The sequence below is a fragment of the Gavialis gangeticus genome, unplaced genomic scaffold (genome assembly GCF_001723915.1).
Source record: "Gavialis gangeticus isolate Ggan-Ray unplaced genomic scaffold, GavGan_comp1, whole genome shotgun sequence".
NCBI lineage: Eukaryota > Metazoa > Chordata > Crocodylia > Gavialidae > Gavialis > Gavialis gangeticus.
In genome coordinates this window covers 127,454,222-127,472,312 of record NW_017729032.1, presented here as the reverse complement: position 1 = coordinate 127,472,312, position 18,091 = coordinate 127,454,222, and the positions used below count along the sequence as shown (strand labels likewise).

Here is an 18,091-nt window from a genome sequence, read left to right as displayed (position 1 = left end):
GGTTAACCCTTTACCTAAAGTGACTTTGCCTCTAAGGTTAACTAATTTTAGATCAGGCACACCATTTTTAGAGCTACCTAAGCCCTGTGAATATCTGCACTCTGGAGTGTTTAGATCAACCTAACCTTAATTAGGTCAATCTAAATGTAATGCTTGTGTATACCCAAACAGGATCCCATATAGGAGATGAGGAACAATACATCACAGTATATACTTATGAAGATCCTAAATGTGTATAAATAAAGCAGCCTATGTATAATATAGGAATTCCAGATGCTGTTGTTGCTGTTTTATTATTATGAGTCATTTTTTAGCTGCATTGTGTAACGGACTTAGAGAAGCTGCAAGATGCTCAAGATCTGCCTCTCTGGAAGCAAGTTAAAGTGCTCTCGTGCCTTTGCTTTATTTCAGGGCAAATCCTCGGAATTTTAATTTTGACAATGTGGGAAATGCCATGTTGGCACTCTTTGAAGTTCTGTCATTAAAAGGCTGGGTAGAAGTCAGAGATGTTATTATTCATCGTGTAGGGCCGGTAAGCAAATGCATTAAATTCTTTGAATCCCTTCGAGCCTACTGGGATTTATTTAAATGAATAATTATGTTTGTTATACATGCAGATCCATGGAATCTACATTCATGTTTTTGTATTCTTGGGCTGTATGATTGGATTGACCCTCTTCGTTGGAGTTGTCATTGCTAATTTCAATGAAAACAAGGTAGTGATTGCGTTTTTGTATCTTATGCATGGAATAGTTTCTTACTTTGCTGTTAGCTCTAAATGTCATCTGACACACACTGTGCAATGTAAGATAAGATGTAGCATTTCTAATATAAGCATGTTACAATCTGAGAAATTCATTCTTGCTTTAGGATCATGCTATTTTAGTATCCAGTGCTCATATTCCAGTTACACCCCCTTTTTCCTGACAGGCTGTGGAATATAGAGGTTAAAGTAGACAACAACAAGACAATTAATTCTCCAGCATTGAAACTAAAAAGAAAGCTTGCTTACCAGTCAAGTGTACAGATTAATACTCATACTAAAATATATATATATGCTCGTTTTTAGTTTGTAAGAGGTCTAGGCAAGACCCCTGCTTAAGGCAAGATCATCCCTGACTAAATCATCCCAATCAAATGTCTGCTTAATCTGCTCTTGAAAATGTCCAAGAATGAAGATTCCCAACAGCTTCTCTAGGTAGCTTGTTCCAATGCTTAACCATCCTCATAGTCAGAAAGTTCTTCCTAATCTCCAACCTAAATTTCCTCTACTGCATTCTGAGACCATTGCTTCTAGTCCTGTCCCCTGCCGGTACAGAGAAAAAGCTAGCTCCACCCTCTCTATAATGGCCCTTCAAGTCTTTGACAACTGTTATCAAATCCCCCTCTGCCTTCTCTTCTTCAGACTTAATCATAGAATCATAGAGAAGCAGGGCACGAAGGGACCTCCAGATATCATTTAATTCAACCTCCTGCCTGAGGCAGGATAATTCCTATTCAAACCATTCTGTACAAACCATAATCTAAATTTTACAAAAGACTACTGTCAAGCCTGACACAACACATAACCTAACACCCTAACCTGCCATGGATAGGTCAGGGGACTCACAGCATCCAATGTCCTGCTTCTATGAAATATTGTCAATATGAGGGGGCATATAGCTTTTTCAGCCTTTCCTCAAGTCATGATTTCCAAGTCTCTAATCATTTTCGTTCCTCTGTGCTGGACTCTTTCCAATCTGTCTACATCCTTTCTGAAGTGTGGGATCCCAGACTGGACACAGTACTCCAGGCTATGGCCTCACCAGTGTTGAAAAAAGTAGAAGAATCACTTCCCTTGATTTACAAGAGACATGCCTGTTAATACAACCCAATGTGCTGCTGGCTTTTATTTTGCAACAAGAGAATACTATTGGCTCATATTCAAGCTTAATCAGCATAATAATTCGTAGTAAAATATTTATCTGAGGAATATCATAAACAGATACTCCCTCAGTTTCCTTTTAGTTGCAAAAGTTGAACAAATACAGATAAGTGAGTTACACATGACAGAAATTTCTCAAGTGTCAAGGCTACAACAAAGTTCTTTTAAAAGCCCTTTTTTCTTCATCCCCTTATGATTCTGCTATGTAATACTGCATTGCCTTTAAAATTGCCAGATGTATAATGATGGCTAAATTTAAAGTATTAAAATTGCCATATGTATACTGATGACTGAAGAGGTATAATGGTGGCTAAATTTCTCACCAAAGTTTGAAGAAGATTGAGCAACCTGATATAAGTCACAGGCCATTAAAATATTATGATTTGAAAGGTTAATTTCCTTCTAATATTTCTTTTGTGTCCCTTAATATATCTTTATAGATATGCATTGATCACTGATTTAAATGTTATTGTAGTCCCTATTAACATGCTTTATGTGTACCCCTGCTTCAAAAATGGCTTCTTAATTTCCCTTCAAACTTTCTACAGTTATCTCCTAAAAAGTTTATCCGTAAGCATGTGGAATGAATAGGTAACATGACAAAAATACATTTTTGTGTTGTTCCTTTCTAAATGGTATTTGACAATGCTTGAGTAAATGTACGTTTGACTGAACTATAAGTGAGATTTTTTTTTATCCTAATATTCTGATGTGAACAGGTATGCATTTTTGCATTTTTCTTGCAATTTTGTATGAACTACGTGAGTGTAAAAATGTACTTGTTGCACTTGACATCTTTAATTGCATTATTATGCAGACAACAGACCCAATCTTGTTAAGTGTAGTTTATCTCCTACAATAGGGTTGGCCAACTTGTGGCACTGTGGACATGTCTACATGAGATGCAGTAGCCTATTCTACTGTGCATTAGCATGTCACAGCAAAAACCGTGCTAATGCACTAATGCGCCATAGAATTAGTCTACTACACATTAAGTGTCACAAAAAAAAGTTCGCCTTAGCTACTGCATTTTAGCACAGGCTAATGTGCCTTTATGTAGTACCTCATACTAAAAGTACTAATTTAATGCACAGTAGCAATGGTGCATTAATGAACATTTAGACATGCCCTGCATGTGGCATGGGGAGGGAGCAGGGAAAACAGAGGCAGATAGGGCAGGGAGAAGAAAGCAGAGCAGCAGATCAAGTGGGGAGCACAAGGCAGGGGAAGAAAGCAGAGCAATAAATCAGGGAGGGGAAGGGTCTTGAAGTAACACCCAGGGAGGGTGTAGGGCTTACTTTGTAGCATGCCTGCCAAAAAGGTTAGCCCTATTGTCCTACAAGATGTTTCAGTCTCCCAGCTCCCACTAACTCTGTAAGATTCATTTTGGATCTCCCAAATTCAGATCACTGTGTATATCCATCCCTCCAAATGGTGAACATAAGTGGTAGCTATCATGTATCCATTCTTGATATTTCATATGTACAATATCTTTTGTTTCTCACATCACATACTTCTCTCTCAGGTTTGAGATACTAGGCTGTAGAGAACAGGAGTACATTAACGCAAAATAAAATCCTGTCTTTGGTCCATTCTATATAGCACTTAACTGACAATCTCTCTAATAGGCTCGTGTGAATCTGATATGAATATTTGTTTTAGTGTTAGAAATTTAAATGTGAATGATGAAAAATATTTCCCCCTACAGATATCTGAACAGCATTCCCAGTTCACACTTTATTTTCTCTTGCTGAGACATTCAGTATTAAAGGCATAAGAGAACTCAAATTCCAGTGGAAAATGAGAAATGGTGAGGGTTAATTTGAAATCAGTTGAAACAGAAAGGTATGTTTTTAAGGCATAAAAGGAGAGTGAGCTCATGAGAAGGTTCAGACAGCCATTTATCTTGGCAAAAACTGTCCCTGGTCGAGCTGATGAAGTCAGTGTGGAAGCCTGTGGTCTACTACCATGAGTTATATATCCCCATTATTTCCAGAGTCCTCTTATTTGTCCATTTATCATTACTCATTGATCTTTTCTGCTCACTTTGTACTTTTTCCAGACACTGTCTAGAGTTTCAACAACTGACTGCACCAGTCCCCTTGTGCCTTAACTGAATACTAGACAAACATTTGCTTGCAAATGAAGAAACCTGTTTGTTAATAACACTAATCACAATTCCCTGCAGATTACATGGAAAAATTGAATGCAGTATTTCCATATAATTTACATGCCAATAAAAATCCATAGGGCATAAATCATTCATCAATTATTTCATTCATATGTTTTTTAATTACTTACAATCATTTCAGTTTATGTATTGAAATATTGCAGTTTTCCTTCATATTTTTTCTTTTCAAGGTCTACCTTTTATTTATTTACTTTGATAAAGAACCTGCTAAGGATTCACTCCCATTGAAAGAGTGGAATCTTTAGTGAATTACCCTGAAGAAAAAAACTGTCTTTATATGATGGACAAGAACTGACATTCAACTAGTCTGAAATAATTGAAATGTCCAGGAGTTGATCAAGTGTAAAATAGTGGGTGGTGATAATCAAAAATCTAATTCAGGAGGCAAGAAATAAAACTTTATACACTATGGGATTAAATGGCATACTCTGAAAAGTAAATAGTCACGCTGTTGGTCTTTCACAGAAATTTTGATTTTAGAATTGGTTGAAAGATGGTGGGCTTGTCCATAAAAAAGAATTGATTTGTCTTTTTTTAGCAATTTTTTAAAAGCAATATTTTTGCTGGAAATCAATATAATCTGAATAACAATTGAAATATTTTGATTTTAAAATGTTGCAGGGGTGTCTTGTGGGAGCAATAGCTCAGGTTACTTATGGCCCTGTTCTCCTATATAGAGCAGGGTCTCTGGTCAATATGAAATGTCAGTCTCCCTTTTTCATCTTGCTTCTTACGTGAGAAAGGACGTGCAGGCTTGTGGGTGTCACTCTGGTAAGCTATAGGAGAGATACTCAGGCCAGAAAACTCATCTGTTAGAAGCATAGGTGATGCATAGGGCAGATATGGGGGGGGGCATGCCTCCCCCCAAGAACACTGGTGCCCCCCTTGACAGCGAGCACTCCGGCTGGTATGGGGGCATGGAGAGCGCTTGTGGTCCCCCCTAAAATCGGCTTCACTGGTGGTGGAAGTGCCAGCAGTTCCATCGCCACTGTGCCACATGTGCCCCTGGCATGCTCAGCGATCGGTCACTGGGGGACCGCAGCTGACAGCTGGGGGACCCCCCCCAGTCATACCCTGCTGGTGCCTCCTCCAGACTCATGAAACACCAGTTGCCCATGATTAGAAGAGAATGGGAACAGGGAGGCAACAATTCCAATGATGCACAAGAGTAACTTATCCAAATCAAAATACTTAATAAGAATCCAGTTACATGGGGAGTGTAAGTGAGGTATTTTGAATATACTGTGATATTTTGAATATGACAAATTTAGTGTCAGTCCTGCAAAAAATGTAGCACTTGGTTAAGAGATATAGATGCAAATTCCTATCTGTTGTGAGCAGTAGCACAACTGAGTATAGGTAACTGAGGCACTAGCCCCAGGTGCCAGTTTTGAGGGAGTACGAGAATTTGACCAGTACTGCTGTGAGTCTGGCTGCTGCTGCTGCCCCAGCCACTGCTGCCCTGGGCACAGAAACTGCTTGTTGTGTCTCTGGATCATGGCAGTGCCAACATATGAATTCAGACAGGGTCTGAATTTGGTCCATAAGCAAAGAAGAAAGGGAACCAGGCAGTGCTTTGTGTTCCTCACATGACCAGCTAGGTAAAGAGGTGGACTGTTCCTGAGACACAGATCTGTCTGTGGTGCAAGTATTTGTACATTTTTTGCTAAATTTCATTTTTATTTTACCATATCTATCTTCTCTGCCATAAAAGCTGTCTAAGAATAAATATAGACAGATCATTTATTTTAATGAATTTGTGATTATGGAATCTCTCTTAATTTCATACTTCCTATACTGTCTGGTTTTTGGCTTGACTACAGTTAATAAGTATTATATCTATCAGTCTCTTTCAATTTAAGGGAATATCTTCCCATATTTCTTCCCTAATTCCATAAAGAGATTATGTCCACTACAGAGGGAGCTCTCCTGACCTTATCAGTGGCCCAGTCAGCCATTTATGTGAATCACAATTCCAGAGCCTGGAGAAGCCGTGGCAAACACCAAAGATCACCCCACTCCTCACACAGTTTAGGATGGTTAAGTGCTCATGGACTCAGTATCAGAGAGCTACCTGTGACATTTATTTTTAAAAGGTCTTTGCTGTTTATGTCAGCTCCAGACTCTTGCCATGAGATTTTACAGGTCTCTGGAGTGATAAAGATCTTATTATGGTTTAAGGTCATTTTAAATAGAATCATTCTATGCTATCAAAACACATTTATGTGTACTCCCCATAGCTACCACCCCTAAAGTCATATCTTCACCTTTTCTTGGGTTTCCTTTATGGAAGACAGACTCATAGCATACTGTTATCTTATTTCAATTATACTATGAGCATAGGAAGGGTGGTGTATTACAGCAGTTTTCTAGAGGGCTTGTTTCCTGACAAATGATAGCAGTGCTGACAAGCTGCAAGATTTTCTACAGCAAAATCCAGACAAAATCAACTACTGTTTAAAACAGTGTTCCCTAGCAAATGGTGTTCAGTCAAATGGAAAACCTCCTGCAGGGTTTCCCTACCCCTGCTGGGCCTCTGCTACAAAGAGCAACAACTGCACCTGCTGAGTTGAGTCCCAGAAACTCACAGCTAATGCATTTGGAAATCCTCTTGAGTGTAGGGCTGATACTTTGACCCCTTTACCCAAATACTGTGTTATTCAAAGAAAGTTGTGTATGTAACTTTATTTGAAACACCAAAGAGACTGTTGTTTTCATGTTTACAACATTTAAATGTTCTAGAGTTTATATGACAGAAGATGGTTTATGCTTTCCTTTGTTTATTAAGGGTACAGCTTTGCTGACTGTAGATCAGAGACGCTGGGAAGATCTGAAAAGCAGACTGAAGATAGCACAACCACTTCATCTCCCACCTCGTCCGGGTATCAAAGATATTCTGATTTTATTCATGTTGAGCCCTCGTGTTCATAATTCCCCAGGAGTCTTAAGATTCAAATTAAAACTGTAATTGTGAGGCCACTAGGAGGTTGTGCATAAGTTAATGTGGAAACAGGCTCCAACTACAGATCTCTGCACAAGGCTATTAAAATCAACCCCCCAAAAAAGGTTGTGCTTCGATGGTTTTAGGATAAGCCTTAATGAAAAAATGAAATTTTAAATGAGATATATTTGCACTTGCCTGTTAATGATATGAATGGAATGTATTAGCCTGACAGCAACTGAATGATGCACTTGCCCTGCCAGTGCCAAAGCCTTCATGCAACATTGCTGTTCAGTATTTGAAATTACATGTTCAGAGCACTATTTGATCAGTGAAATCATAGCAGAAAATTAGAAATGTATTTCAGGACTGAGCAAGAATTAGATTGCCATTAAAGGGTAAGAAAAAATGTGTCAAGAAACAAGAGAGAGAAAATAGTGCTCTGTATATTTAACTCCTCTTATTTAACTCTTTCTTTTTCAGATAATGATAGCTTCAGAGCTAAAATGTATGATATAACACAGCATCCATTTTTCAAGAGGACCATTGCTGTACTTGTTCTGGCCCAGTCTGTGTTGCTGTCAGTTAAGGTATTCTTGTTTCTTGGGGCATCTTGCAATAGTGGTAAAACATGTGTGCTGCATTTTTTTTAAAACAGTGAATTATAAAGTAGGCCATAGCTTGTATTGAACTGAGGGGAATGTATTATTGCTAAATACAGCAGCCAAAGCCTCAAATGGCACAAATCAATGTATGTGTCAATGGAGCTGTGCCAGCTTATACCCACTGATGATCTGCTCTACCGTTTTTAATTTCTCATTAAACTATAGTTCCGTTTGAGAGAAGGATTGCATCCAAATGCCATTCCTGCCTGAATATATTAGTTACGTTAAAAATAGAATGTAGAGCAACAATAAATAATGAAATAAAATTAAAGTGGTTGCAAGCTGATTTCTTTTTTTCCCATTTCAGTGGGATGCTGAAGATCCAGTGACTGTTCCTTTAGCAACAATGTCTGTTGTCTTCACCTTCATTTTTGTCCTGGAGGTACAGTGATAAAATATGTTTTATTCAGATTAAGACTAGGTTTTGTATATTTAATTTTGATTTCTAAGTCCTGTTTCCCTGCTATATATTCAAGCGGCATTTATAAAGCCAAGCAACTGGGGAACTTAAACACACAGTTTGGATTCTGTTTGCACTGTGTAGCTGTGCTTACGAGGGCTGTGTGAAGCTTCAGCCGCTGATTCGATTTGGTAGAGATTCGGACTGATTCAGTGGCCAAATCTCCGAATCAAGTCAGGAGATCCTTTAATCTCTCCAAATCAAATCGGAACCTTCCAAATCGATTCGGAGAGATTTGGAAAGATTCGACGGTTCGGACATGGACAGAGCTTTAAATGTTTTTTCTACATACCTCAAGGTACCAGGTGGCTCGTGAATGCTGAGATGATGGGGCAGATCTAGCATCCCACAGGAGCGGGGGGGGTCCCTAACATGCTCAGCAGCAGACCTGGAAGTGGATCAGAAGCACTTCCAGTCCATTTCTGGGTCCTCTGGGGAGTGCACAGGGCCCCCCCACCCCACCCCCATGCCCTCCTGGCTCAGTGACAGGTGCCTCCTGGGTCTGGGGGAAGCACCTGGGGTCCCCTCACGGCTGATTGCCAAGCCGGGAGACTGCTACGGGGAGGGGGACGGGGCACAAGCTCCGCAGCAGACCTGGAAGTGAACTGAAAGTACTTGGCAGAAGTTCACCGCCAAGCACACAGAGGGCCCCCCAGTGCTCCATCTGCCTCACCGTCTCAGTGTTCACAAGCCACACCTGGTACCTCAAGTTATGTAGAAAAAACATTTAAAGCTGTGTCTATGGCTGTATCGCTGATTGCCCAAATCAGCATCGAATCTGCAGATTCGGATTCAGCCGAATTGAATTGGGGCAGTGATCTAAATCAACTAATCGAATCACTGTCACTGATTCGGTCTGAATCCGAATCGAATACAGCCTGTTTCACACACCCCTAATGCTTACCCTGTGCTTTCCTATTCAGGGTATGGGCCAGGGGCTAAGGTCTGCGGCAGAGCCATGATCCATGATCTGCTCCCTACATGCCCACTGAACTAAGCTCTTTATCATATGAATCCTCTTCTCCCATCCTAAAAAAAAGTATTTCTTATACCCATGAAAAAAGAAATGAGTTTTCTATAACTAGCTGCCTGGCAAACATGACAACCAAAATCATCTTGGCAAGGTATAATTAACCTGTGAAACTTTCACAAGATCTGAGATACTCTCAGAGCTGAGTAGGACTTAAACAAGGATTAGATATTTATATGGATAATGATATCCATAGTGACACTGGATAAACTCAAAATAAGAAGGAATATACATCTTTTAAGCTTGTAAACCAACCACAAACTTATAGAATTTAAGAAAAAACTTTCTCTATTGGTAAATTATTCTCTAATTCCTTTGCAAGGTTTTTTGCACTTTCACCTGAAACTCCAGTAGTGACCACTATCACAGGCAGGATAGTGAAATATATGGTTTAATCCAAAATAACAGTTCCTATGTCCCAGTGCTGTATAAACAATGAAGTGGCACGCTTGTAGTAGCCTTATTTATATCATCTCTTGTTGTTTCTTCCTTTCTTGCCCAAGAAGAATCAATGCCACTGAGAAAACAAGCAGACATAGCTAGGTTTGATCTGTGGGGTACACATAGGCAATCTTTAATTCAGCAAGCAATCCTTATTCTCCCATTCTGCCACAGAAATAATTTCCTGGGACTTCACCTGGGCTTCAGAAAATATATTCACTAGCTCTAAATGCAAGTTGTGACATTTTGGATGCACAACATTTGTGAGGAAAAGAAAGAAAGGTAGGCTAATTTGTATCAAGAGTTTATCCCTAATCTTAATGGGATTAGGGAATTAACCTAATGTCTATGCAGACATTTGTCACCAGTCAGTTAACTCATCTCCTCTATGTGCGTAAGAAAAATAGCAGGTAAATAGATCCTATTTTGCTGGCAAGATAGTAAATGGTAGGGCTTCAAGTATGATACACGATCATTACAGTTGTAGCTGCTTTACTGAATTGCACAATCATATTCTTTTTGTACATTTTTAACCAATTTATAAAATTCTCACCAGGGTCATTAGTTTCTCTATTATATTATAATATATTATATTAATAATAATTTTGTATCAAATTCTATAGTTCTGTTCTAGAGAAGCAAATTACTTCTACAGTGGTCATCATTATAATTTCAGTAGTTACTACAGGGTCTATTATTGTTCTTATTTATTTCTTGATCTAAGTATGGCAAAATACTTTTGAACAATGGTTCTCAAACTTTCTAGACTCAAGGTACCCCTTGGAAAATGCCAGCTCTTAGTTTTCACTCATTTTTGACTATGGAAAAATAAGAAATTCTTCTGTTGCAAAGAGCTCAAAAAAGACTACACCAGGTCAGAATGTGTCTAACACTATGGATTCCTATCTGAAATCTCTGGATTTATGTTGTGAATCACACTTGCACACCTAACAACACTAATACAGTGTGGTGCCATGTGGCATCCTTGAAAGGCTCCCAAAGTACCCCAGGGTGCCACAGCACCTTGATTGAGAGACATTGCTGTAGAATCTCTGAGAGGTAACTGTTGCTTGATAAATGTTGACTTGTTTATGACAATTACTCTACACGGCCGCTGTTCTCAGCCAGGGATTGATTTCCTAGTGGGCAAGAAGTAGAAGTCAAGTCCAAGACAAAATTCAAATGGTTCAAAGTGTTCATAATAGAAATTCCATTCAATTCCATGTTTGGACAAACTGACAGATCTTCTGACAATGAAATAGGAAGGAAGTGAAGGCTCTTTCTTCCATGGGATCAGGGTCACAACCAACAATAAGAGACCAAAGATAACGTCTCATTATTGACATCAAAGGAGTTCTGGGCAGGAAAGATAAAACATTCTGTAGAGTTTCTAAGCAGATTACATCTTAATAGGAAAGGTAGGAATATAAATTAAAACACTAGTTGCAAATGAATACTGGTAGCATCTTGGCAAAGAATTGCAAACTGAAATTAAGGACCTTGTCATCCCTGGACATCTAGCACATATTTTGAACAGTCACATAGTTATGCCGTATTACAAGTTAGAACATGTTTTGAACAGTCACATAGTTATGCTTAGTACGATCCTGGTCTGGCCTGGACAGGGCTGGAGCCAGCTGGGGTTCCTCTCTTCCCCCCTGCCCCTGCAACACTGACCCCAGCAGCGAGCACTGCAGCTTGTATGTCCTGCTGCGAGGATAGTCAACCCCCATGCCTGGAGCCCTCACCCCCCCACCATGGACCCAGCACCACCCAGCCAGGAAGAGCCTGGCTCTGACAGCACAGGATCTGAGGAAGGCCACATCTAACTGCATAGCTTGGTAGAGCCCAGCAGTGACACACTGCCATTCTTGGATCAGGTCAAAGAAGCACTGAGGAGATCTCAAACAGCTGTGGTGAAAGGATCCCCTTTTCAATTGCTAGCATCAGTAGAAACTTCCTTAAAGGCCTCAAGTACTATAGGTGCTAGGTGTTAACACTGGAGACAGCTACAAACTACAAGGAGATAAAACTTTAGTAGTAACAAGGTCAGGTGAGACCAAATTTATATTATATAATATAATATCTTGAAAACATCTGTGGGAAGCGGGAATTGCACTTCTTAGAGTAGATGTTAAAAAAGACAGAAGGAAGGAAAAGAAAATTCTAGTATGTAAAGTGAAGGCATGCTGCTAACAGAAGGAAATATTTATTTGTGGAGTGATGCATAAACCCTTCTCCTACCTTTCTTCCCCTACAATTGGAAAACTGTGCAAATTATAAAAACTGAGAATACTACCCAGCGTTTTGTAGTCAGGCTTGAATGAAAAAGTATTGGAAAACCTGCAAATCATTAGTCAAATTTTTGCCCAAACAAATATGTCTTTAAAGACAGTTTACCTTTGGGAATTAAGAAAACGCTCTTAAATAACAATATTGAGAAAAAAAAAAACATCTAATTAAAGTCTAATTATTATTGCTTTTGTGTTGTAACTCTTAAGCTATTGGTACATAAAGTTAAGGGTTACCTATATGTGCACAAAGGTGATCTATCTTCAACTTGAATCACAAGTACAATCACTAAATACTATTGTTCTTTCTAAACAGAGCCAATTCTTACACTTCCTTCTTGCAGCTGTGTTAGAAATGTCAACCATTTTGATCCCTGTGTTAACCAGAAAAAATTGTGGAATTCACCACACTTTTTGGCCCATCCTATTTTCTCTCCAATGCTTTGAGCCTGGATGGAGCTCATACTGGATGCCTGTAAATGTTAAAAGAAAAAAAACCTGCACTTTAAACTCAGCATGCTTCCACACTGAGCCCAGCGCATGCCCAGGAGAGGCAATGCATTTATTGGCCATGGCTCACCTGACATCTGTATAGATTGGGTGTTTTAGGAAGCTTTTTTGGCGCTTCTAATAGCTGTTTGACTTAGCTTTAGATAGCACCAAAAAGCCCTGCTGAAGTGGCCAATCTATACAGGCACTGCAAAGCCAGGTTGAAGTAACACACTGCTTCTTCCAGTAAAGCATGGTTTGTTTGTTTTTTAACATCTGCAAACAGCCATAGAGTGAAGTAGCAAGGAGGCAGCTGGTGTAAAATTCATTTGCAATACATGAGACATATAAGTTATATAACATAGTTATAACTTTTGTTGTAAATGCTTTTACATAAAATTTACATGAATGAATATATATATATATATCCCTGTACATAATTACAGTATGTGTGTATGCATTATGACAGAGATCCTGGTTTTCTCTGTTAAAAAATCGAAAATTCTGACAAAAACCCCAAATTCACATTTTTCCATGATTAAAATGAAACATCACTATATATATAAAGGTATCAATTGAACATGATGGTTTATTGATATATTTACGATTTTAAAGCAATGTGGAAGTCTACCTGTGCCCCACTCATTATAATAAAATCAATGCTAATTACTATATATTTTGGTGTTTGATTTTTATTTTTTTTATCATAGAAAAACAGAGCTCCCCCGGCCCCCTTCATGCACCAGAACACAGGTCCAGCTGCAGCTATTCTCCCAGCCCCCCGCTGCTTTGTGGCACTGAGCAGCCCTGATATGCCAGTGCCCCTCACTCCCAAGCCACAGGTCCTCCAGCCCTGCCATTGCCCCTCACTCCCAACCTGTAGCCCCCCACCCTCACCAGCCCTTCTGGTGCCCCTCAGTCATGACCTGCTGACCCCCAGCCCCCTAGTGTGTGGGGCAGGGAGGTGGGTGTGGGGTGGGGGGTTTGGGGCAGGGAAGATGTATGTGGGGCAGAGGGGTGTGTGGGGCATCCATGGCATCATGGTGAGGCATCCCCTAACTAACTCCACAGTGTGGAGGGACAGAAGCCACCCTCACTGCAGCAGCAGCCAGAGGGTGCCTCACCTTGGCAGCCATAGCAGTGTGGCTGGCATGGGTCTTACAGCAGTGGCTGCAGCAATGAGCCTCCCTGTCCCACTCCACTCTCCTGCACTGGGTCCTGTCTGCTGGGCCACAGAGGCAGCTCCTGCCCAGTGCTGGTCTGGCCAGGCTGCACCCCTATGCCCTACTGTGGCCACAGAAATCTGAGGAGGCACGTCCCTGCCATGTCCATCTGATGCGTTGCCTATGGTGCCTGACCTGGCCACAGGAGAGCATACAGTGGTGGGGAGTGGCCCCCACTCCCCCAGATAAGCTGCCCATGGCTCCATCCCGCTCCCCTTTAAAGGAGAAAATATGTGTTTTTCCACAGCAAATGAAAAACCCAGATCCCTGATTATGAGTAGGATTAAGACTGCATTTTAATTATAACTTGTGCTTTAATTAGTGTTTAGTCATATTAGCACTGGTAAAACTCTTACTTTTTAAAACCAACTTACAACTTGAACACGACCAAAAATTTCTAAGGAACAAAACTTTATCTAGTGCAGTATAAAGTTTTGCTATGAACTTATAATTAAAATACTGCTTTTATTGTTTCCTAGGTGACAATGAAGATTATTGCCATGTCCCCTTCTGGCTTTTGGCAAAGCAGAAGAAATCGGTATGATCTCCTGGTAACATCCCTTGGTGTTATATGGGTGATACTTCACTTTGCCTTACTGGTAAGATTAATAAAAAAATGCAATTCCAATGATCATTTGTTAGGCACCAACAGTATACCCACAGCTACACTGTACCAAAATATAGTTACCAAATCTCAAGAATCTTATACAAAAAAACTAAGACCTAGGTAAGAGACCCTGGGTGCCAAAAAAGGTGGCAGTTTAGAAGAGTAAGAAATTAGAGTTTTCTTCCCTCTCTTTTATAATCCAAGATGGAAAAGATTTAACTGATATTGAAGAGGGTTGGCAGGCCTTGTGCAAAGTGAGATGTGAATGAGGAGAGGAAAGGAAACTGACTCACTGGAATTTGGAGACATTACCAGGAGCCGTTTTATGGGGAGCGAGGGAACAGGAGACACTTGGGGAGAATTCAGGTGAGACAGAGAGAGAGTGAGCAAGACAGAGGTTCTATGTTGTTGAACAGCACAGAGCAACAAAAGTGCAGGAATGAATCTGGCCCATTGATTTTTTTGGTTACAAAACTATATTTAATCCAGGAAATGTAAGGATTAGCCTGTCCAGAGAAAAGACCAGCACTGCCCCCAAACCCTTTTCACAAATTTAAAAGAAAAGGTTGCTGCACACCCTCATTTAAGGGTGTGAGCAGTTCCTTTCACTGGAGAGGGAGGGTCAGATTGACTCTTATCAGCAATCCCCAGTGGTGGCAGTCACCACCCAGTCATTGTTGGGGGGCTCACCTGCTGTCTGCCTCAAGCACTGCTGTAGAGGAAACTCTGCCTTGTGTGTTGTCCCTTTGTCCCCAGTATCCTCAATTTGCCCCCTGCTGCTGAATAGCTTGAAAGGCCTGTGGAGTTTCTGTAAACCCACAGCTGCCTAGACAAATAGAACTGGGCTGTTGGACATAATTACAGCCTAGTTAATAGAGCTCTGAGGTTTTTCTGGTGTTGAGAGGCTGGGTTAGTGTTGCTGAAGTGGTCTAGCCTCTTTTGTTGCTTTTTTATTGTTCAGCTTATGTTATTGAAATATTGGTGCTACCAGTTCCCATTTTTTTATTTTTAATATGTTGATTGCTTTGTATAATTCAAAGATTGATCCCAAATGAAAAGCTTTTAAGAAATCATTAAGGGACACTGTATAGAAATACGAAGTGACTTGTGTTTATATTCTAGAATGCATACACATACATGATGGGTGCCTGTGTAATTGTCTTCAGATTTTTCTCAATTTGTGGGAAGCATGTAAGTACAAATTAAGAATAACTTTCAGTACAGTGCTTATATATAGATTGAAAAATTAGCCAATTTATTTTTCTACAAGTTTCCGTAGATATCCATTTTATACATTGCTTCTCTGTTTTATTATTCTTGCCATTTTATTTGATGTGTTTAAAATGACAAGTTTTTAGGTAAGGTGTATATCAATAATAAATTACACTTACTAGAAATGCTATATTTTTTCCCTACAAAATATAAAATTAGGAGATAACACCAGTTAAAATGATTGCAAGCTAAAATTCTGAACGTGTTGTACCATTTACAGCACTTTCAGCCTTTTAATGTATCTGTAATACAGTGTACCTGTATTATAATTATTTCTTTTTAAAGGATCTGGGACAAACATTGCATAAACCGGTTTGACCCTAATCAGTTAAGTCTGATACTACATTCAAACAGATTTATCTCAAACCAGTTTCAGCCATTTTCTAGCTGGTTTATGTGCACTGAATGTCTGTTCTGTTACAGGTTTAAACCAGTTTCTGATCACTTAAACTGATTTATGTGTAATGTGTGTCCCTAGGCTAAAACACTAATGCTCGGTGAATTAAGGTTTTGAGCCAAAATATACTCTTGTAAACTCTGATATGAATTTAGAGTAATTCCTTTTAGTGACTAGAATTAGTTTGATTTTACTCTGAGCTAAATTGACACTAGGCAAATTTACAGAAGCAAATTTACACTAAATTTACACTAGTGTTACTGACAGCAGAATTGCTATTATATGCCTAACAGAGAATAATATATCTGTTTAGTAAGCTGTGATATCCTTGTCTCCTCGTAGAACTGTTCAGGTGATCCAAACATTTCCTCTGAAGACTGACCTATTAGACTAAATGCAATAGTAGAGAAAAGGACTACTGCATTGGGGTGCAAGGGTAAAGCATAAGTAAGGCTCAGAGTCTGCTCACCCTAGATCCAGAAGAAAAGTACACAGAGCCTAGAAAGCCTTGGAAGTCAAAGAAAAAAAATCTTTGCTTGTTCTATGAAGCTGGATCCAGAGATCACCTTCAAGGTTTTTGATTGAGTATAAAGGATTTTTTCCAAACCCTTAACCTAGTCATTTGTACTTTCATGTTAAGAGCTGTTTCAGTCCTACTGATTTGTGTGCCGTAATGCAAGGTGATGCATGAGTCAACATGAGTTGCCAGATTTGTCATAATTCTGAAGAAAATTGCTCCACTAAACAGAATTTTCTGTGCCATCCAAACATTTTTAGTTATTAAACCTAAAGTAGTAACTCTGTCATGACTCTAAAATACCTACTCTGCCTTTATGAGAGAGGCAGTATCCACCATCAGAATCCATTTCCTAAGTATTTTACTGAATTGTATCTCACTGACTGCTTAGACATTAGAGGCCAAAAATGTCTGAGAAATTTTATAAGCTGAATCTATCTGTGCAGATTTTGAAATTGAGTGCAGTCCCTCTCTTTAATTTTCTGTTCCTCATTTTGTGTCATCCTGACCTATTTTTCTAGGCTTGTTTACTCATTAACATCAGTCCTAGATCAGCCAAACCATTTTACTGCACCATCCCCACCGTTCTTTTAGCACAAATTTTGCTAGTCTCAGACTCTTTGGCTAGGTACAGACATTCAAGAAGCCTGAGGAGGAATCAATCAAACCTGCGCAGGTTTCTGTCAGCAGCGTAGCTTAGATCGGGAGTGACTAGAACACGTGTTCGCTCTTTAGTGGGCGGGCGTGCAGACTGCCTGCATGGGCTGAGGCCAGCAGGTTGGGGGCTCTCCCACATGCTTCCCAGCATGCCCTGCAGGCTCCCTGGGCTGCCAGAGAATGTTGAGCACCTGGGCCACCCCAACTGGCTGCCGGGCACAGACAAGCACAACCCCAACTCCTTGTCGCTTCGCCATGGACACTCCCCCACATCCAGTCCTAAGCTTCCAGAAGAGCCCCAGAGGTGCCAAGCTCTGAGGGTCCCTGTCCTTCCTTCATGGGAGCCTCCCTCTTCCAACTGCCTGGTGCAAGCCTCCTGAGCTGCTGGGCATGTCCTGCCATTGGCTGCTGCTGGTGCCAGGGCTCATGCAGGGACACAGAAGCCTCCCTTCTCTCTCCTCCCACCTGCCTGCAGCTGGCAGCTGGCAGGAGGCAGAAGGTGGGGCTGAGGTGAGAGTCTGTGCTGGTTTGGCTTTGTTACAGCCCACGGGCTACTCAGACAGAGCAGCCAAGAACCAGGTAAGTGCTAGCACATCTTCCTGCGAGAGGGACTAGTGGGGGGCTGCAAAGGCACCTGGGGTGCCAATGGACAGCAACCTAACATGAATCTATAAAGGATCTGGTAGAAGTTTGATGCACTGGTCTAACTTAAATCAATTACGTTTGAGTGTACATCTATCCAGGTCTATCTTAGACCAGGTTCTGCCATTTTTAAATTCATCTATGTGCACCAAACTTCTGTTCTGTTACAGGTGTAGACTGGTTTTTGGTCACCTATACCAGTTTATGTGTAATGTCTGTACCTGGCTATAATGGCTACATCCAGACGAGCATAGAAATTAGGTTCCCCAGGGACAAGTAGTGGTGGCATACCTTGCACCTCAGCTATTTGTACCTGGGGAATGTCTGTACCACATGCACTTTGG

General features: G+C 40.4%; 1 protein-coding gene across 3 annotated transcripts in view; it reads left to right on the top strand.

Annotated features, from left to right (window-relative positions):
- Window positions 1-18,091, top strand: part of NALCN (sodium leak channel, non-selective) — a 564,495-nt gene that overhangs the window by 529,470 nt on the left and 16,934 nt on the right. For all 3 annotated transcript variants that reach the window (XM_019524286.1, XM_019524284.1, XM_019524285.1), the window contains 7 exons: window positions 412-532; window positions 618-716; window positions 6,904-6,997; window positions 7,540-7,646; window positions 8,029-8,103; window positions 14,135-14,254; window positions 15,385-15,453. In XM_019524286.1, coding sequence (XP_019379831.1) covers window positions 412-532; window positions 618-716; window positions 6,904-6,997; window positions 7,540-7,646; window positions 8,029-8,103; window positions 14,135-14,254; window positions 15,385-15,453 — 685 coding nt within the window. The remainder of the gene's footprint in view (window positions 1-411; window positions 533-617; window positions 717-6,903; window positions 6,998-7,539; window positions 7,647-8,028; window positions 8,104-14,134; window positions 14,255-15,384; window positions 15,454-18,091) is intronic.